We start from the raw sequence: 22,274 nt of genomic DNA, 5'->3' as shown, positions 1-22,274 counted from the left end.
GTGAAGGAAGGGGATCTGGTACCGTTTATACTTTATAGTTTTCTTGTGAAACTGTTCTACACAGATTGCTTCTACTACAAGGCAACTAGGTGTTTCTCAGTGTCAGACTTTGTGTAGTTGGGGATCTACATCTGAGAGCGGTGGAATGTACCTTACTAGGGGCAGTGCCTTGCAAACTATAAATGCTTAATGTTTCATAAAAATATATGTTAATGAAGTTAATCTTTTATCTTTTGCAGGTTTCAACAGCAGACCAGTGTCGTTCTTCTCCTAAAGCTCTGATCTCGTGCAATAAAAAGTCACTTTACCTTCCACCAGAAATGCCAGCTATTCATATTGAATTCACTGAATATTACTACCCAGATGGAAAAGACTTTCCTAGTAAGGCTTTTTTTTATACAAACCGTACATTTTGTGTGCTACCTTCACCTTTACAAAGCTTAATTTCAGGTAGACAACTGGAAACTAATGGCTTTCTAAAACATAAAGAATGAAACACTGCTTCATTTCCACAGTGTTTGCTCCTGACAAACTCCTATAAATACCATTTTTAATAAACATGGTATGAAGTCTGAAAACACTCAGCATTTTTGTGGAACATAAATATTTTCCAACATACCTGTGTTGGTCTGGCTATGTAAAAGACCTCCAACTATTGCAGTAGCATCTAAGATGCAACAAAGATCTGCTGGAGTTATTTTTATTAATATGTTATGGGACTGGCCCTGTTTTATATACAAAAATGGCAGTGGATTTCTTGGTGATAAGACTTGAGGACAGCAGATCTCCTTGGTCCTGCCCTTCCTCTGTAATGAGGACATTCTCACCCTCTCCTCAGACTTCATTTTATTGCAATATTAGGTTTTACATTCAAAAATTCAGTTACTTGCTTGGAGTGAGAAAAAAAAGCACCACTTTAGGTATCCCCTAGCAATTTCTTCTTGACACCAAAGGCGTGGGTTTCCATTCTTTCTCTGATGTAAAATACTGGTGAAATGTAAGTCAATGTAAACCGTCCCTGAATGTTTTACTTGTTCTCATGGTTTTGTTTTGTTTTCTCTTTTAGTTCCATGTCCAAATTTGTATGGCCAGCTGAATGCTTTACAGTTCACCCTGGATGAAAGAAGTCTTCTTTGGCTAAATCAGTTTGTCTTGGATTTGAAACAGAGCCTTATTCAGTTTATGGCTATGTACAAGTTAAATGACAATTCAAAATCAGATGAACATGTTGATGTTAGAGTTGATGGACTAATGTTAAAGGTAAGCTGTCATTGAGGATTGGTTTTGTGTTTCTTTGGAAGAAAATACTTTTTCTCTTATTTTGATACTTGTTAGCCAAGAAGCTTAAGGAATAAATGAAAAAATAAATTCATAAACAATGCATGCAGTAAGAAACACTGCTGTGGAAAACTGTGCAGAATATAATGGTTTGAAGACAGACATCTGTCTTTTATACTACTTCATCTGTATCCTGTGGATATTTTGGTTTTGTATTGAAGGCTTAAATGGGAGTATTAAATTATTTCAATGTGTTCAATGAAGCTGACATGGCAGAAGAAATATAAATTGAGCACTGAAGTGTAAATAACTAGCAAAAAAATCATTTGTGCTCTGTATTAATGCAGGGGCCCTTTCTTGTTCCTCTGGTGTATCAAAACCTTTGTCTGTAGTGAATGCCTGGAGTAAAGAAGGTAGTTCAAGTGAAGGCTTATTTCCTTCTCCAAAACCCATTCTCACTGTTTTCTGTTTCACACTGGCCCTTGGCACTAGGTCAGGTATACAAGTTCTCTGTATGTTTATTCCAAAAGAGTGAAGCTTGTTAGTTCAGCTGCACATCAGGTTTTTGTTTTCCTTGTCATCATGTTAGTCTTTGAAGGAAAAATGTTTTACCAGCCTCGATTTGCATTGGGCTTTTGTTTTCAAGGTCCAGAGGTGAGCAAAACAATTAATTTTTTTGATGGTGCCCACAGGAGAGGTTTCAAGAGTTCTAAAAAGTCAGCATATGGAGAGATGTTTTGTTGTGGGTTTTTTTTTCCTAATGCTCTTGGTGCGTATTTAATGGAGCTGGTTCATGGTTTATACTGAATGAAAACAATTGGTGAGAGCTAACAACCAGGCAACTGCAAATACAGATTGATCGAATATTGAATTACTGTATGTGAATACCCTACAAAACTAAGGAAGGTAAAAGTACTCTTAAATCTCTCAAACCTGGATTCAACTTAATGATTTCATCATTATCTTAACTGTATTGTCTTTATTTTAGCAAATGATGAATTTTTTATTATTGGCATACTTGATGTTTTCATATGATACAGTTTATTATTATATAGTTACCTATTTGGTTATTTTGTTCTGAGTCCTGTTATTTACATGAAGAAGTCTCATCTCTCCCATCTTTAAAGTGTCCTTGGGATGACTTACTCTCATCTTTCTAGATTCAGCATCGGGGATGTTGTGACAGAAGGTAGTATCATTGGTCATAGCAAAACTAGTGTGGACAGGAAACATCAGATGAAGGATTTGACATAAAAATATATTTACTTTCAAAGTTGCACTACAGATATCCAAGTTAAATCCATATACTGAACTGTTCTGGTTTTTAGGAGTCAGAATATATTTTTATCATGAAAATAATTTATGATTGTCAGATAATGGTCACAAAATAGCTATTCTGTATTCTGCAATGTTAAGAATATTAGCTGTGTTAGCTTATTTGTTTCCTTATATCTTAACCTACAAATAAAATACTGTACTACTCAGTGCAGTGAAAAACCCTACTTGACAAATCAGATTAAAAACCAGATAATTATAATTTGGAGTTCAAAGTTATAAACACTTGAAATGCTTGAAGAAGCTTTCTGCCAATCTGTTACTGAGTTGAAGAAATGTGACACTTCAGCCTGATACAGCTGACCTAAATCTAAATTTTTCAGTTAAGAAAAGCCTGAGACCCTTCACATTTTCATAGCAATGTTGAGTTTTAGATGCCACAGCATCCTCCTTAAAAATGAGAGGAAATGACAGTCTGTGAGCCTGACTGTTCCCTGTTCTGTGTCAGTAGAATTAGTTCTCACAAAACTATTTGTTTGTTTTAGCTGCCATGTTTCTTATTTTGTTTCTCTAATGGTAGTACCTTCTTAATCTTCATGTTTATAACTAGACAAAATATATTTCTCTCTTGCAGTTCATCATTCCATCTGAAAACAAACCTGAAATTCATAAAGATCAACCTCGTGCAATTTCCATTCAGAGTTCAGAGATGATTGCTACAAATACAAGATGCTCGCCAAACTGCAGGCACTCTGATCTGGAAGCTTTGTTTCAGAACTTCAAAGACTGTGAATTTTTCAGTAGAACTTTCACCACTTTTCCTAAGTCCCAGAAGAATTTTAATCTTTTGCATCCCATCTTCCAGAGACATGCTCATGAACAAGATACTAAGATGCATGATGTTTATAAAGGTTATATCATCCCAAAATTGAATAAATACGCATTAAAGGCATCTGCAGCTACTGATGTTTGGGCCGTGCATTTTTCCCAATTTTGGATAGATTATGAAGGAACAAAAAGTGGGAAAGGCCGACCAATAAGCTTTGTGGACTCATTTCCACTTTCACTTTGGATTTGCCAGCCAGTAAGATATGCAAAGTCACAAAAAGAGCTTTTATCACATAATCAGACAGCTTTGAACGTTCCAAAAAGTGAATCTAGTGATCTTGCTAATAGACTGCAACGTAAAAAACTTCTAAAGGAATATTACAGCACTGAGATGGAGCCCTTAACCAATGGCATTCAAATGTCAGACACTTCAGGAGTGCTTTCTGAAAGCTCTTCTGATGCCAATGTACATGTTCTTGTCCATGTTCAAAAGCATGTAAGCATGCAGATAAATCATTACCAGTATCTTTTTTTGCTGTTTCTCCATGAATCCCTTGTATTGCTCCTGGAAAACTTGAGGAATGATGTAGAAGCGGTGACAGGAAAACCTGCAGAGCAAACAGATGTCTGCATTGGAATCCTACTGAAAAGTGCAGAACTAGCCTTACTACTCCATCCAGTGACTCAGGGAAACCCTTGTAAGTCTCCAGTTGCGGAAGAAGAAAGTCCGATGGCATCAGAGCTCTCCCCTTTGGGAAATGGGGAAGCTTTTACCTCAGAGAGTAAATTAGCTGGCAATAAGATAGTGCAAGCTGATATTACTAATTTTGATTATGTGAATGACTGCAAGCCTTTGAATGCTGAAGTTAATAAAGGCATTTTAATAGATCCTATTTTGTTTAAATCAGACAGTAATATGGATTTTCAGAAAGGAATGTCATTTTCAGATGATGCATCCGACAAAGGTCTGGGAGATACAAGTGAAGGAGGAAGCAGTGGACTTTTTAGTAGAAGTGATTCAGAGGAGGTCTGTGGACCTCTAAGTGAGAAAAGTAACTTGCATCCTAGGGATTCAGCATCCAATTTAAATCAGAGAGAAGATTCTACTGAATTTTTCATTGATAAAGAGGATGACAAAAACATATTCTCAAATAAGTTAAATGAACTTGAAGGTACAACTGAAGGCTGTCTTAACCAAGTCACTGATTTGGAAACAGAAACTGCCTTAGAATCTGAAGAGCTTGAAATCAACAAAGAGAAAGTGACTTCAGTTAAAATGTTTGCATCCCAGTCTTCATCCAGGTATAGAAGATCTAATACTAAATCAGTTTTTCTAAATATTTGAAAATATGTATCTGTCTTCTTGGCCACATACTTTAGTAATGGTCAGTGGAAGTGAACATCCAGTAGGTGAAAATTATAGAAGTATATAAAGGTATTTAATATGCAGTGACCAGCATTCAATGAAAGCTAAAATGAACTGTTAGTTAATTGATTTAAACGATTTAATTTGAGTTGAAATGTTGTGAAATCTGTATTGAGACAACTACTGACACAAACATCTGCAGGAATGCATGTTGTTTCTATGCTGATCTCCTTACCAAAGGATTGTTGAACAATTGGATTTTTTCTTTTATGTCTTGACTGATTTAGAGGAATTTTTTAAAAGTAGCTTCTATATAATTCCTTTAATTTGAAATAACAATTTTCTAATGTCTTTATATTTAAAAAGTGCAAAGCCTAAGGAACGCTGCCCATCCAACCTTCCTGCATTCTCTGTTTCTTACAAGAATATGAAGAGAAGTCCATCACAAGTCTCTTTGGACACCATCTCTATTGATAGCATGATGCTAGAGGATCATCTGATAGAGAGTGATGGAAGTGACAGCCAAAGCTTTCTAGAAAAAGGTAAGTAGGCTTAACAAAAGTTTTTAAAGCAATATTTGAAAATCTTGTTATAAAAATATTGCTTAAAAGGATTGCTGAATACTTTACAGCACTATGTGTGTTAGCTTCTCCAGTCAGTAATATCAAATATATTCACAGCACATCTTTTAAAGGGAAAGCTGCTTAAGTAGTACTACTTATTTAAACACTACTTAATTTTCCTCACTTGAGGAGAGTAAAATCATTGCAGTGCTATGTTGCAACCCTGAAACAAGCACAACTGTTCCCTGCTTTGGTTGAAAGCTGTTGCTTTGGCTGTTAGTGATTACAGGTTTGTACCCTGAATCAGTGTTACACTTCAAGTGCTAAGGAAGCTTTACATTTAAGAGGAGATGAGAAAGAAATGGATTTTCACTAATACTCACCATCCTAATTATCAGGCAAAAAGATTTGGTAGTCTCCTTGCAGCTTGTTTCTCACAGAGCAGTTCCTAGATATTGACTGTCTAACAACAGGTATTTGTCCAATTTTTGCTCATCTGTGCATGACTGTTTGCGGCTGATTTGAGGGATAAATTCAGGCATATGGTAATTATGTCTGTATAGTCTGTAGCAGTGTGGACTTAGGCAGTTGTAATGATCTACTAGCTCTCCAGCAAAACTGATTAAATTATTTTCTAATGTTGGGAAATACAATAAGAAGACTTTATTGGTACCTTTTTTTCTGATAAATTCTATTTTGAATAAAGAATGACAGTATTTTTTTTCTGTAGGATTTCTTTTAAGTCTAGAGCAATAGTGAGAAGAATGCTTCACTCATAAACCTAATCTGTATTTGGATTGTAGGAATATTCCTGCATGTGCTTTTGTGGGAGTATACCATAAAATAAAATTTCCATTTTAACTGACCTTTGTATGTCTTTTTAGCTTGTTAAACATTATTTAACTACAGGCTAAGTCTGCATGCTTCCCAGTTGTTTGTATGTCTTTTTAGCTTGTTAAACATTATTAACTGCATGCTTCCCAGTTGCCAAGGAAACACTGCCTTTATCACTCTAAAGAAAATATAGCTTATTTTCCTAAACATAAACCCACAAACATTTGCTCTAGAGGCACTGTGCAGTGTTGTAGATACATGGCTTGGAATCTTTAACCTTTTTTTTTTTTTTTTTTTTCTCTATCAGTTCTCTATTTGATCTGGAAGACTAAAAAAGGCCCTTCACAATTTTTTAACCAATGTATGAGGAGCACTTTGCTCGCATAGCATCTAGAACTTCAAACTCTCTGGAAGATAAATGGATTTGGCAGTTGAATCATAAATATTTGTTTAATAAGCCATTCAACTAATTTTAATAAATGAGTTAATGTATGCATACAGTAACAGACACTGACTTTATTCTTCATGCAGGAGTGATTCTGGTTGTGCTGTGCTAACTTTGCATTTTTTTTCCTGATATATGTACAAAAGGCATTACTGCCACTAACTATCAAAGCCCATCAGAAAATGTCCATGGAGGAAGCACAGTGATGGAAAATTGTGATGGGTCATCTCCAGATGCCATGAGCGCTGCTTCAGAGAATACCCATGAGACTAGCGAAGAAATGGTAATACTGAATTCTGTTAGAATACATGCTTCAGTAAACTAAAGCTTAAAATAGAGCTAAAATGAATGCTTTTAGAGGTGGTTTTTCAAGTAGTTTTGAAGCTTTTGTTAGTGTGTTATGTAAGCCTGTAGATCTAGTGCACTTGTGTTAAGTACTAATGAAGATTATAATCAAAACACTGAGCATTCTCTGTCCTTGACATCTCCTCTGTATCTACTGTGGATGAATAACTGACCACTTAAAAATGTCAGAAAATACTTCTACGTTAGTACATAGCAATATTTTGTAATATCATCTTGTTCTTTTGTGCTCTACTGAATGTGATATTTAAAACGAGCATCAAGCATAGATAAAAGAAAGCACCATAACTCTGACATCTCTTATATGGAGGTATTTCCTTAGCACTGGTATAATTCTATAGCATTTGTAAATAGAAGCATAACAACTGCCTTACTGGCTAATATCAGAGATGCTTCTTGTTCCAGATTATGTCAGGACACTGCCCAGTATTTAGAGAAGATTATAAACGTAGTGCACGTGGAGAGAGATTCCCTCCCTGAGACACCATGTAGGGTCTCACTTTTTACATTTGCCTATCTGCTTACACCTTGTTGATCCTTGCCCTGATCAGTACTTCTTAAATTACATTCTTGTAATCAGTTAAGGCCATGAAATGGAAATCTAAGAGTATATGGGCCCAAAGAAACTGAATTTACTGAAATCTGTTGTGTTCTTGTTGACACATTTTTCTCTTTTAAAAATGTTCATAATGAAATCCTACCTTTGCTTTAAAATACTTGTGTATCACATACATTTAAAAAAAAGTCAAAAAAAGCAGCATACTGAAACAGTTGCTTCTTTTTAAGTAATTTTTCAATTATCAGTGCATATAGGTAATATGGAAGAAGCAGAATTTATTCAGATTCTTATGCAAATGCATGTTAGTGTATTTTTTCTACCTCTAGAATATAACTAAAAAGTCATTAGAAAAATAGCATTAATGATGATGGACATTTATCTTCTGAAATGAAAACTGACTTTTGAAACTGGCTGCTACTGTTTTAATTTTTTTGTAAAGGTAACTACAATCCAATAAATAGAGACATAAAAGGCTGACTACTCTGCAGACAGCCAAAGTTTAACAGCCTGAACTGGGTCTTTAACCTGGTCTGTTTCAGCACTGCACATGCCTTGTTGTGCTTATGATACGTGTGAGGATGAACCCACCTTTAGAAGACTTCAGGTATCACATAGGCTGTGTGCTTTGTCAGAGTGGAGAAAGTGTCTCACTTCCGTGACTTTTCTGGCAAATTCTGAATTGCTATTAGTGGGTTATAAATACAAGTGTCTGTCTTTGTACAAAAAAATCAAGCAACCCATTGTGAAGCCAATGTATGAAAAAAGAGAAGCAGAGGAAGAAGACCCTGCAGTTTTAGTGAGCAGGAGTTATAGATACAAAGGTTCTTTTGTGGGGCGAAAAGGTTTAGACAGAACTTAAAAAACAGTAACCACTGTAAACTCAATTTGTAATTTCACATTGTTTTATCTTGATTTTGTTGACAGATGTCTGTTGTGGTTTTCCAAATATTTGGTGTTAATGGTGAAATTGACATCAGAGGTGAAGACACAGAAATATGCCTACAGGTCAACCAAGTGATACCAAATCAATTGGGAAATATCAGTGTTAGACATTATCTTTGCAACAGAACTGTTGGTAAGAACAAAGAATGAGATCTGTGTTGTGAAACTGGAGTTGATAACATCTGTTCTAAGGAAATAAAAGCAGTGTATTAGCTTTAGAGCACAAAGCCAATTTTATGTTAGTACAATAGCATCCTTTTTATCCTGGTTTACAATAGGAACTCTGGTTTCTTTCCTAGTTGCCATATATTGAAAGGGAAGGAAATAAGAATGGAACTATTTCCAATAGTGTTGGTAAAAAAATGCATTGCATTGAATTCTGGTCACTAGTTTGCTTTTTTAAAAATTCAAATCAGTGGTATTATGCTATTGTTTTATGAAGATGGAACTCCTTAACTGGTATTTAATGGTATTTAGCTTAAATGTACCATGATTTGAAGGGCTGTTTCTTTTATTCAAGATCTATCTCTCTGGATTAAATTAACACCCACATTTTCAACAAATTGATAATCTGTGATTTAAGAAAAGTTGAAAATCGATTCTGTGTCAGAAAAGATAAGATGCAAGGACAGTCCCTTTTGTTTTGTTTTAAAAAAAAAAAAAGCTCAATAAGATCACAAGGTGTAGTTTCATGCCAGAAATTTGCGTGGCTAGATCAAGCAGTGTATTGTTGAAGTTGTTCTTGGCCATAAGTACATATATATTCCTTGCCAGAAAACCTAGTTCACAAACTGTGAGGTTTCTTTCTTGGCACAATGTTTTGGCCTACCACTTCATGTCACAGTTTGCTTTGCTCCCCTCTGCCAGCCTTCCACAGAGATTGCTGAATGCCAGCTCTGTTGTGCTGCAGGGATTTTGGGGCAGATCCACGATGCACCTGCTTTGTGCTTTGTTCATCTCCTTTCCCATGAAACAGCTAGAGCAGGTGTTGGCTGCCATTCATTTCCAGCCCTGCAGCAATGTGGATTTTCTTCAGGGTGCTGGTGCTTGGGGATACAATCTCTACCTACTTAGTGGTAAGCTGAGCAGTTGCCAACATCTGCTGCCTAAGCAGCAGTTGCAGTTGCATTCAGGCATCTGAAGGCAAGAGGGAGCTCCAGCAGGGAAGACTTATGGCTGACATTCAGTTCCTACAGCAGACAAACTGATTTGTGGTTATCTGTCATATCCTCTGTAAAAGCAAGAGGGAGTAAATAGGAAGAACATGCCACCCACCTGCTCTCACATGGATCTAAAACTGGAACCTGCTTCCTCTGGTTCAGCTGCTTGTGAGAGGCACATGTACTGACTTATTATTTCATGAACAAAAGGTTATAATGTGATTGGAGTCTCCAAATGTTTCCACTTCACATCTCTTCCTTTCTTTTTCTGGTAGATATGTGGGTGGGTGGGCTAACACTCCTTTTTTTGTACATCGCTGGTCACTTACATTCTGGAGTGTACATCTTTTCTTGTCTCCACTGCAGTGCTATGCTTTCTGTACTGAGTCAGGAATCTTCTGCAGTCACTGCACTCCCCATCTCCCACATTTATTCTAACGGAACTAAGGCAGAAAACAGTTTAAAAAAAGAGGAAAATTCCAGAGGATCAAGGTTAGGAAAAAGCTTGAGAATTACACAGAAATTAACAATTTACATGAGTTAACAATAACCAAATACAACCAAAAGAACCAGTGAGGAAAATGGTAAGAAAATATTCCAATAAAAGCTCACCTCCTAAGACAATTAGTAAAACTTACTCAAGTGCTGAATTTTCTATAACCAGTAAACTGAGGAACCGTGCAAAGCAATTAATTATCTAGTCATAATTACAGTTTATTAAGGTATTCTTGGTAAAAATAACCATTTTAAACTGATTGTTCTGTTAATACAATAGGTTTAGAAAGCAAAAAGTGTGTCTAATAGGTGTAATAAGTTTGAGAGCAATGTGGCAGCTGTGCATTTCCATGCAGGGCTGGCTGCAGGAACTTCTTTATCAGATCTTGTCTGGCAGCAATAACAAAAGGAGAGGTGATGGAGTATGGCAGAGATACTCTGAGAAGGACAGTGCTTTTACTGAGACCTTGTCATGCTTGGAGAGGGGAACATGAGTTTGTAGCAACTTCCAAATTATTTAATGCAGGTTTTACTTCATCCTGTCTTGGCTACGTCCCTTTCAGATACCTGCAAGATAACCAAGGTTGACTTCATAGCTAAGACTGAATGTATGGTGTTCTGCTGTTTTTCTGCACTTTGAGTTCTTCTGGTGATGACACAGACACACTTTTCTGGTCTGGAAATACTTTGGGCACATACTGCTTATTTCTTTCTCTGTATTTCTGAGAAGGATATAGATCATTAAGGGAAACAATGTTTCCCAAGCCAATTGCAGAGCATTGTGGGACAGAGTGTTCCTCATTATTCTCCTATTGAAAGAGTTGCCCTTCCTCTCAAGGACTGCTAGTCACTAATTTTCTTCTATCTGGACTAGAGCCACAAAAGGTACCTGATACTTGTAGTGTGCTGCTTGCCTTTTTTTTAATGAGGGAGATGTATGAGATGTAGCACTTCTTAAACATAAAATGTTGAAGGATGGAGTCCTGGCTGTTAGCATTGTGGAAACCTCTGTTCACAGAGGTAGCAAAGGGAGAAGTTTATGTTCGCAGCAGAGGCTGAAGATTCTCGTGTTCATTTACACTTCTCCCCATTGGTCTTTGTCAAGCCCAATCAATAATATGTTAATCTACCCTGACTAGTGCCAATAGATATGTGCATATGTGCTGCCTCTGCTGGTGTGCTAGGTCATCCATGAGAACTAAGCACCATACAGCAAAAGGAACCCAATTAATCTACAAATAGGAAAGCAAATTATTTGCTCTGCCAGGCTGTAGTAGCTCCAGGCAATGTCTGTTGCATGCTGTACTGAAACTTGGAATTACACTCCTCAGACTTGTACCACATTCAGGCTGGGGCGGTATTTCTCTAACAAAGTTACTGCCTCTTGCTATATGTCTGGTTGCCTGCTCTTCATCTAAAACTTGACTAGTCTGCATGTGTTCTGAGATGAATACAAAAAGTTAATTATCTTTCTTTCCCCTCTTATTCCCCCACTTTTTTTTTTTCTTTTAAGAATATGTACATACAGAACAGAAGCAAACACGCAGTTCCTCTTGACTGCTTAAAAACTTCTTCCTAGTGTTCTTCTGGAGATGGCATCTTTAGTTGTAGTTTATATCCACAGGCATTGCACAAATCCGTTTTCCTTAGTCTGACTCCCTCTCAGAGGAACCACTATGTGCAGGAGCACAGTGTTTAATTTTCTAGGCACCATATCAGCATCCCCACTAGGGATGTGGTGCACTCCTCCAGGTTTTAGGAACTTGGACCAAATCCAGTTTTGCCCTGAGGTCCTTTGTCTTCTGGGTGGTTCTGTGTAGGCTCTTTACAAGCCACTACTGAAGGTTCTAGAGGCATAGCAGAGTGATCTGGTCTGTAGTTTTGAAAAGTACTGCTGAAGAGGAGCTGAACAGGTAACAGTCCCCTTCTGCTACTTCCCTAGAGCAAATAGGAATTCCTCCTAGATCCAGTGGAGAACTTGCTGGGACTGGTAAGCAGCTATCACTGAGGCTTCAATCTGGGTGTGTCTTTGACTGGTGACTGGGCTAAGTGCATGGGGTACCTCTCCAACTTTGCAACCACTGAAATCTGTATCTATCCGTAAAGAAAACTCTGATCCTACATTTAAAGGGCTTTGAGGATCTAGACATACTGATTTGGGGGACAAGAACTGGGGAGAATGCAAAAGGAACTGTTGCAAAGACCTGTGGGATACCAATGGGAAGCTGCTGTAACTTCAGCCTGGACACATTGTGTAATCAGCATAAATGTTATTAACTCACTTTGAATGAATCTGATGCAGCATAGTGTCACTGTGACTTAGTGAATTGTCATCTGGTTTCTACAGTTTTGATCTGTGCTTCATTTGCTTTAAAGTATCAAGAAACTGAATCTTTAAATACTAATGTTGTGAACAGTTGTTATATCATGGCAGTAGCAATTAACACTATGCTAACGGTGTCTTAAAAATATGTTCACATGCTGTAAATGTCTTTTCTTTAACAGGATACCTGAGTATTTCTATAAAGACTTGGTATATCAACAAAATTGTGTCTTGCAAATGTAACGTGATCAGTAGTGACACCTTGGAGTCTTTAACCAAATGCCTTGTAAACCCAATGTGTAATTTCAGAAGGAACACATTCTGTGATGTATGTTTTTCATCTATAAAGGCAATCAGGATAAGCTTAACTGAAGAGAAATGATATAACTTGCAGCCTACCAGCGTATTGTGGTTTTGTTTTGCTGTACATGGAAGACTATTTATAGTAGGTTGTCTCTGAAGTGGATAAGGATGCTGCATTCATTACAGTATGTGCTATTACTTAACATTTGATAGTACAGAAAGAAGAAGGCACCACAGAGGAAACCTGCACTTCACAGGATCACAGGGTGACTGAGGTTAGAGTAGTGGAGGCAATGTTAAGATGTTTCCAGTACAGTCCTGTTCTCAAAGCAGCATCAGCTTGGAGACTGGAACAGGTTGTTCTGGGCTTTATGCGATTAGGTCTTGGAAACGACCTTCAGCTGCACAACCTCTCTGGGAGGCCTGCACCACTGCTTAATTTTCCTCATTCCTCGCATTCAGTTTGAATCTCTCCTGTTGCAGTTTGACCTGTTGTCTCTTAACTTTCTGATGAGCACCTCTGTGAAGAGCCTGGCTCTTGTCTTTATAATCTCATTGTAGGTATTGGAAGGTTACTAGAAGATTTCCCAGAAGCCTTCTCTTCAGCTTTCTTATAGTTGCTCAAATAATGCAGAAGCAGAAGTTAAAAAGCTATTACAATAAACTGCATGTTAGTAATATGGGGAGAGGGGAAGGAGTAGTACTAAAGAAACAAAAATAGAAAAAGAAAGTCTGTGTTCATCTTTGATTATTCCTCCCCCACCCCCATTTTCTAAGCTTTCAAATGTTAGACTTTTCTGAAGGAATCAGAGTTTAAACCAATAAGCTTTTTTTGTTTGTTTTAGTTCTCTCAAATTTACTTATCAGTTAGATGCTCTACTAATATAAATTGACATCATTAAGTTGATTTTACTAGAGTTACTTCAATTTCAGCTATCTTTCAAGTTTCAGTATTTGCTTCTGAATATAATTGCTTTCAATTACTGAGTGTGTACTTTTGTTATACAGATAATTCTGTAGGTCAGCCATCATAATGACCAAATTACTTGAGAATCCCATGAGTTAATTAATTCTTGTGGTGAACTCTGTTTTTTTGTACAACAAATGGATTCTGGCCAGCCCCATCTCCATGCTTCCCTTCCCCAGATATCTGGGTATCTAAAATATTTTATTTTATTTTTTTACTTTTAGAACTGTTTAGTTGAATGTTACGGTTGTCCTTAATGGTTAAAGTTACTGAAACTAACAAGAAACTGCTAGGGTTTTTTTGAGGTTCAAATCTGCTGCTACCCAAATAATGGAAGCACCATGTGGTCATGTTCTCCATCTGTGTGTTAGCAAGTAAGTTCCTGATTTAGGAAATTCTGCTTTTCCTAGAGAGCACCTGCTCTCTGAGAGAGTGAACTGGCTTAAATGTTTATTCTGAATTAAAGTTGAAGGAGTTAGTGGAAAAGTATGCAAAATAATTGGTTTTCCATCATCAAGACATTTTGTGCACAGTGATGTTTCTGTATTGTCCTTTTCTGTTTGTCAGTTAGGTAACTAATCCTTGTGTGTACTGTTTATTTCTCTTTAGTACTCTAAAGTGGTATACATAGTAATTTGCTCTGAAGTTCTGCATTTGCAATGATGTAATTAATGTATAATATTTCTGAAGTACTTTGGAAAATCAGTTGGACAATGGAGGTAGAAGTAATTGCATTGTAATTGCTTTTTTGTACATTGCAGAATTTTAATGCAAATTTGTTTTCCTGTTGCAACAGGTTCTGACTGTAAATCTGTGGCTGGACCAGCTAATTCATCGCCTGAAATTAGTTTGAGATGGGAAAGTGGGCCTAGTGCTGTCATACATTCTCTGCTGGCTGTAAAAAACGGTTTTCTTCAGTGTCATGTAGAGAACTTCAGTGCTGAATTTCTAACATCTTCCCTCACAAACATCCAGCATTTTCTAGAAGATGAAACTGTCGCAGAAGTGATGCCTATGAAGATAAAAGTTTCTAATGCAAGGATTAATTTAAAAGTATGTTAACAATGAGCTATTTTGCTACTCTAAGAAATTGTGTTCTTGTGTCTTTGATCATAAACTACTAATCTGGATACAGTTAACTTCAAAGAAACTGCTCTCATACTCTGGAAGGTCTATAGATAACACTAAAACTATTTGAAAATCAATAGACTTGGTTAGCTCTGTGGTATGCCTAGAGGTGAATTCTCTGCATGACCAAGCTGTTTATATAAAATAATATGTTACACTTTTTTTCTTCCTCTTCCTGTCTCTTGTAGAGTGAATGTCTGGGAGTTCTATAGGTAAGGTATGCCAAATGCCTAAAGGAACAGTGTGGGTTTTTCTGGTTGACGTTTTTTGCTTAGCATAGTAATAGTTTTCAAATTACAGGACACAGACTTTAGAGCTTCATTCTCTCTCCTACTTACAGGGATAGTTCTTGTGATTAAAGTTCAGTACCAAAGAAGGAAAGAGGTTACGAAATTACAGTTTAAACCACTTGAATACTGTTACTTAGAATCCAGATTTAATGTTCTGCCCTACCTAGAAACCGATACTAAATAACACAAGCTTTTCTCACCACTGTAGCTTAAAATAGTATAATTATGAGGACACTGCTGGTCAAGTCTCCTAGGGGATTTTCTTTCAGAAGTTTACAGGAGATGGTGAATTCTGTATTGCACAACCATTGGATATAAAGACAAGGACACTTTTTTTTTCTGAGGAGGGGGAGAACACCACAAAAAAAAAAAGAAGAGGTAAAGATAAGATAATTGTAGCATTGCTTTGGAAATTAATAATAACCCATGTAAGTTTTCTTCAAAGTGAGGACTAGAATAGCAGCTCCAGTTCTGCATCTGGAGGCCTAGATTGTGCTAAGATAATTCTTGAGTGGAAGGGCAATTGTTATCTCCACAGCATTCTACTCAGAGTGCATTAGAATTCCCTCCCTCTTTGATTCAGCTTTTCCATCCCTTGAGCATCTTAAGTACCCCTTTAGGGCTGTTTATACTGCAGGAGTAGCACAAGCACTTGCTGTAAGAGCTGTGGATCTGTTCCTCAGATTTCAGTGTACCACAAATGGGAATGCCCAAGTGCAGAAAGGAGAGTCTTAACATCCAGTCCTTAAAAACAGGATTGTGCGGGTTTATTGGAAAGAACACAGATTTAAGCAAAAGGTTCTTGAAAAATCTGTTTGAGGTGGGGAATATACATTAAGTATACAGTAAGAGTGCCTAGCAGCAAAGGCACTGAAGTGCTCACTTAACAATGCACAGAAATCACAGTGAAGTTACTCATGATGGTTGACAAACTGCAGATTTGACATACGAAGGTTTCATATCTATAGAGTTGTTGGATAATAAAGAGAGGGTATTGTTCAAATTTATGTTACATTGTCTCTTAAATGCAATATATTTGATTTCTTCTGCATGAGACTGAATGCAGTGTGTTTTAGTGGGGGGGAAGAATTTAAGAAAGATTACTTCATTTTTTGCATTTTCTGCTGCAATCTCAGTGCTGTTTCAAGAAACTTGGCAGTTACATTTCAGCAACTTTCTTGCTACATGCTTAAATAGTTTCTGATTGTATTGGCTATGTACAATCTGTGTCCCTTCTTGATAGGACTTCCCGGGTAGACCCTAAAAGAAGCAGTTTGTGAAGTTTCTGTTGAGTCAGTAATGTAGCTGAACTGCAGCTGGTGTCATCCCAAACTAACTTCTACAATTACAAAATCCACTCAAGAATGATAGCTGTACCCATTCAATCTTTAAATAGTTCAAGGGAAAATCAGATATTATACAGTACGGGCTTCTTATCTCTGAGACTGAGAGCTCCTGAGCTGAAGAATATCTTGAGTTTGGGTATAATCTTCTTGAGATGTCTGTAAAAATACTTTGAAGTATTTCTGTCAGACTGTCTATACTGAGTTCAGCAGACTTACTCCAGAGATAAATTGGGCCTTTAAGATGATCCTGGGGGGAAAAAATGAAGGAAAAGTTTAGTGGAAATCCCATTAGATAATTCTACTCTGAAATGTTCTCTTTCAATTTTCATTAAATTCACTTATGTTTAATTGATCATCTTAATTAACTATTTAATTTTCCTGGTAAATTCAGTTTTGAATACTTGTGGGTTTTTTTTTAGGATGACAGTCTATGTGAAAATCTGAAGCCATCTGAGCTGGTACCCATAAAACTACATATTGACATACTCTGGATAGAAAGAAAGGATGATGGGTCTTTTCTCATTAGAGGTTTGTATGTTCTTGAACCTTTATTTCTCAATATGTAATCTAATAATTATTAATATATTTTTTCTTTTGTGCTGATATGTGCCTAATAATTAAAGGTAGCCAATGATAATTTGTATGAGTTGCATTGCCATTTGCCTTATTTCTCAGTGTAGTCACATAGAAGATGATCACCTTTTTGAATAGTGTATTGGCTGTGATTAACAACTCACAGCTAAATCAATCTGAGGGAAATAAAAATGTGCATAGAACTTCATCAGTATATGCTTCATCAGTGCCTAACACTTCATCATGATAAGTTTAAGATTTCCTTTGACTACCAAATGAAACAAAAAAATTCCCTTTCTTTAGAGATTACCAAGGTGGTTACCTCTTGTCTTTGTGGTTTTTGTGTTACAGGTGTAATAGGGAATACTGTAAAACAAACGACTGTTTAAGAAGTACAAGTAGCAGTTTTCAACTCTGTGTATTGCAGTCATGTCCTGGTAGCTTATGGCTGAGACTGGTATTTTGAGCAGTGATTTAACTTTGTACTTTCCATGAAACATACACTTTTTTCCTGCATTTATGGGCAAATACTAAATACTCACAACAAGGCAATACGTTTAGAGCTGGAGCTTTACTGTTGTCTTTCACAGATACCTCAAAGAGTCATAAAGTAATCTCAGTTTCAGGAAGCCTCTAGAAGTCATCTGGTCCTACTCCTTGCTCAAAGCAAGGGCAGATTAGATGAAGTTGCTCAATGCCCTGTCCAATGAAGTTTTGATCATCAAAAAGGCAATACCACAGCCTACCCTAAGTAATTTGTCCCTCTGATCACTCTTTTGGTTTGTTTTTTTTTAATGTCTAATTGGAATTTCCTTTGTTCCAGCTTGTATCTATTGCCTCCTCTCCTGCTACCTCAAGAAACAGGTGCTTGAGCACTTGCCAGGCACCTTGGGGAAGTCTAATCCATGTTCTCTGTACCCTTCCACTAGGTAGGCAAAGACAGGATTAAGATCACACTACACCCATCTTATCTTCAGATTTGATAGGTGTATCTCTGAGCCCCTCATTCGTACACAGGATCATAACATTATTTAGGATGGAAAAGACATGTAAAATTGAGTCCAGCTGTTAACCCAGCACTGCCAAGTCCACCACTAAACCACGTCTACACATCTTTTCAATACCTTAAGGATGGTTACTCAACCAGTTCCCTGGGCAGCCTGTTCCAGTGCCTGGCAACTCTCTCAGTAAAAAAAAATAAATTCTTGACATCCACTCTAAGCCTCCCTTTGTGCAACTTGAGGCCATTTCCTCTTGTCCTGTCACTTGCTGCCTGGGAAAAGTGATGGACAGCCACCTTGCTACAGCTTCCATTGAGATAGTTGTAGAGAGCAATAAGGTCTTCCCTCAGACTCTATTTCTCAAGGCTAAACAACCCCAGTTCCCTCAGCTGCTTCTAGTAAGACTTGTGCTCTAGACCCTTCACCAACTTTGTTGCCCTTCTCTGGATACACTTTGGTACCTCATTGTCCTTCTTGTAGCAAGGGGCCCAAAACCAAACACAGTACTCGAGACGTGGCCTCACCAATGCCAAGGACAGGGGGACAATCACTGCCTTAGTCCTGCTGGCCACGCTATTCCTGATACAGGCCAGGATGCTGTTTGCCTTCTTAGCTACCTGGGCACATTGCTGGTTCATACTCAGCGAGCTGTTGACCAACACCTCCAGGTCCTTTTCCTCTGGGCAGCTCTCCAGCCGTTCTTTCCCAAGTCTATAGCATGGCATGGGTTGTTGTGACCCAGGTGCAGCACCTGGCACTTGGCCTTTTTGAATCTCATACAGTTGGCCTCACTTTATCAATCCAGCCTGTCCAGATCCCTCTGTAAAGCCCTCCTAGCCTTAAGCAGTTCAACACTCCCACCCAACTTAGTGTTATCTGCAAACTTACTTGAAACTGCACCCAATCTCTTAGTCCAGATCATTGATAAAGATATTAAACAGAATATCATGTACTCCTGGGTGTGATTTTCTTGGAAGTCCTCTGCTGTCAATACATTTCTCACACTGGGGTATCCAAAACTGCATCCAGTAGTCCAGATGGGGTCTCACTGATGCTGAGTATAGAGGAATAATAATGTCCCTCATCTTGCTGGCTACACCTTTGCTAGTACAGTCTGTATGTGATTGGTCTGCAGTGAGAGCTCACTGCTGACTCATGATGAATCTTCTTATTGACCAAGGACTACAGGTAGTTTCCTGCAGTGTAGCTTTCTGTCCACTTGGTCCCCAACCTGTAGTGGATCAAGAAGTTATTTATTCCAGCTCCAGGACTTCACACTGGCTTCAGCTGAATTTCATTGCTCCAGTCAGTCTGGTTTTCCAGCCTGTCCACATTCCTGTGAAAAACAGCCTTGCCCCTCAGTGTGTCAGTCACCCTTCAATTTGTTACTGTTCACAAAATTACAGAAGGTGCACCTACCTTTTCATCCAAGTCCTGAATAGATTAATCCAACAATATGCCATGTATTATATGACTTGAGGAAGAGGAGGCTCTAGGGTGATCTTAATGCCCCCTTCACTTACCTGATGGGAAGGTATAGCGAAGAGGGATCAGACTTCTCCAAGGTATGCTGAGGCATTATTTGCTTGTTTATTAATTTCTCCACATTATCTAATACATAGTTTGAGTGTTTAAAGATGTTCAATGTATTTTGGTCAATTTTTTATACCCAACATTGAAGAAGAAGAAATAGTAATTTAGTGGGAAAATACATAATTTTAAGGTTTCTTTCAGCTTGTATTTTCTCCCCTTTTTGCTGAAGTGCTTTGATCCCTATTGTTACTGGGGTCTCCTCAGGTACAGTGACTTCAAATGCACAGCTCAAATGGTGTCTGCACTGCAGTGATTACGTATCTGCAGTGCTACGTTTTTGAGTCTTTATGTGTGTGTTGTGGGAGGGGGGTAATAAATAGAAAACTCTGTTTCAGAAGTCCATGTTTGAAAAAGAATTGTAAAAAAAGGGGAATATTTACTATACTACTAAGAACCATGACCCTCATTTATCCCAGTGGTGTATAGCAGTGTATTTAATAGATGTTACAGTGCTCTTCTGCTATACATGCCAAAAAGTTTATTTAATGCTAAGTCAGTTAAGCTATTTTTTAATTTAAAAACTTGATCCTGCAGGTTTATCTCATTCTGTCTTCAAATGTTAATGTAGTCTTCAGATCTGATTTGGACCTGGAGACTTTATAGTAAGAGCAATATTAATAGTTCTCAAACTTCTAATTATTCAGAGTGAAAATTCTGTGGACATGATATTGGGCAGTATAAAAATGGGATAATTTTCTTCAAGCTGGAAGCTACATATTGCTTATTTTCATGCCTCCTTTCCTTTTTCTTTTCCTCCAGAAAGTTATAAGACTTTTAATTAATATTTTTATTCTTAAGATTGTTTTTGGGAGATAAATGCAAATGTATTTAATATTACAAGTTTATTTATTTTATTTGTTCTACTTTTATGCTGATGAGAATAAATTTTTAAAAAGACAACAAAAAAAAACCTGAGCACTTTCTGTGATACAGACAGTCAAAGAATAAATGATGTGGCAAAGGTGAAGAATTCAAGCATTGCATTGCAGCAAGCGACTGGACCTCTTGGACATAAAACACAGGACCGAGCCACACAAACTGTTTGTGAAATTCCAAGACCTTCTCAATCAAGCAGGGATTCAGCTGACTTCCTTAAAAATGAGGTATTAAGAATTTCTTCTGTCTTCCCTCCCACGCCCCAAAATTGTGTTACAGTCATTAATCATCATAATTGTTAAACTATCTGGGTGTAGTCTTGGGGGTTACTTCAGCTGAGAAATCTGTTTGAGTTGGAAAATATTAATTATTATACTATAATTATAGTTCAGTACTTAGGCATGCAAAATAAATTTAATACTGCTTTCTCGATAGGGCAGTAATACAGTGCAGACTAACTCTTGTCTTTTACATCAGAGGGATTTTCATGAGGGAGCAAGGCCCTTCTTCTCCCCATCTCCCTCATCCCCATACATAAGAACTGCCAAAGACAATAGACTAGACTGTTAACTCAGACCCTTATTAATCTATCAATCATACCTGGATTTTTAGTTGGTGATGGCAAAAGTTGGGTAACAATTTGGTTATTTTTTACACTGGGTAACAATATATTCCTAGAGCTGGAAACCTGGTGTCATTTCCACTCTGAAATGGAAATGGCGTAGCAAAAAATGTTGGTATCTTGCCTTTCAAACTAACTGAATCACCTCTATCCACATTCTTCACTCGTTGACTGAGAATCAGACACAACTGACCCATCCCCAACAAACCTGTGCTCAGCAGTGAACGACAGCAAACGGTTTTTAAAGAGTTACTGTAATGGAGAAAGTTGACAGCATGCAGAAATACTAACAGAGCTCTTTTCTAACCTGATCATTTCAGCTTATTGAAGAAAATGAATGTCTCAAACAGGAACTAGCCAAAACCAAAATGGCTCTTGCTGAGGTCCAATTGGAAAAAGATACCCTGCTTCATCATATAAAGAAGATGAATGCTGATCATCGGTAGTACAGTGTTCTGTTGATGCAAGGCATCATCAACAGAACTTCAAGTCATGGTGGCATCTAAAATACTGTTCGTAAATTGCTGGAAGACAAGGTTGTTGTTCTTTTGGTCACAAAGTTTTTTCATTACGAACAAAATGTGAACTAGTAACTATTCCAAAATTACCATCAAATGAAACTTTTTTCAGCCCATTTTAAACTGAAATGACTTTGGAAAAAATTAGTTTATACTGTACTTTATTAATTTACTGAAGGAAAAAAAAATGATCATATCATCTACTTTGAATATTGTTAAAGGAGGTGTTATTTTAAAAATGTTTTCTGAAAAAAACTGGATGGCTCAGCAGTGAAAGAGAGTGCCTGGGTGCATTACAGAGTAAAAATGTACCATGTGATGTTAACAAACTGTACCTCTGTTTATTAAGATTATCTTGTTTTATTATTACCAGAGGTATGCAGGAGGTTACATTTGCACTATAATGATACGGGCTAAATCCTCTAGAATGGTATGGCTACAGAAAATTAAAATACCAGCCCTAAACTGGCCCTAAATTCATTGTAATTTGCCCAGAGAGGATTTTAGGAATAGTCCTCTGGTGCTATAGAGTTCCATATACCTTTCCATATGCACTCCTAAAATACCACAGTCAATGGCGGAGAATTTAAGTAAGAGGGCATACTACAGGGCTTTCCTTCTGCATG

At 37.3% G+C, this 22,274-nt stretch overlaps 1 protein-coding gene across 1 annotated transcript in view; it reads left to right on the top strand.

Annotated features, from left to right (window-relative positions):
* Window positions 1-21,663, top strand: part of UHRF1BP1L (UHRF1 binding protein 1-like) — a 55,948-nt gene extending 34,285 nt beyond the window's left edge. The window contains exons 13-22 of the mRNA XM_010008078.1: window positions 240-381; window positions 1,067-1,260; window positions 3,188-4,683; window positions 5,114-5,289; window positions 6,736-6,872; window positions 8,436-8,586; window positions 14,498-14,754; window positions 16,885-16,993; window positions 20,566-20,735; window positions 21,451-21,663. Coding sequence (XP_010006380.1) covers window positions 240-381; window positions 1,067-1,260; window positions 3,188-4,683; window positions 5,114-5,289; window positions 6,736-6,872; window positions 8,436-8,586; window positions 14,498-14,754; window positions 16,885-16,993; window positions 20,566-20,735; window positions 21,451-21,576 — 2,958 coding nt within the window. The 3' untranslated portion in view covers window positions 21,577-21,663. The remainder of the gene's footprint in view (window positions 1-239; window positions 382-1,066; window positions 1,261-3,187; window positions 4,684-5,113; window positions 5,290-6,735; window positions 6,873-8,435; window positions 8,587-14,497; window positions 14,755-16,884; window positions 16,994-20,565; window positions 20,736-21,450) is intronic.
* The last annotated feature ends 611 nt before the right edge of the window (window positions 21,664-22,274 follow it).

The sequence above is a fragment of the Chaetura pelagica genome, unplaced genomic scaffold, assembly GCF_000747805.2.
Source record: "Chaetura pelagica isolate M959 unplaced genomic scaffold, ChaPel_1.0 scaffold50, whole genome shotgun sequence".
NCBI lineage: Eukaryota > Metazoa > Chordata > Aves > Apodiformes > Apodidae > Chaetura > Chaetura pelagica.
The sequence above is the reverse complement of the archived record's forward strand: the minus strand, read 5'-3'. Positions and strand labels throughout refer to the sequence as shown.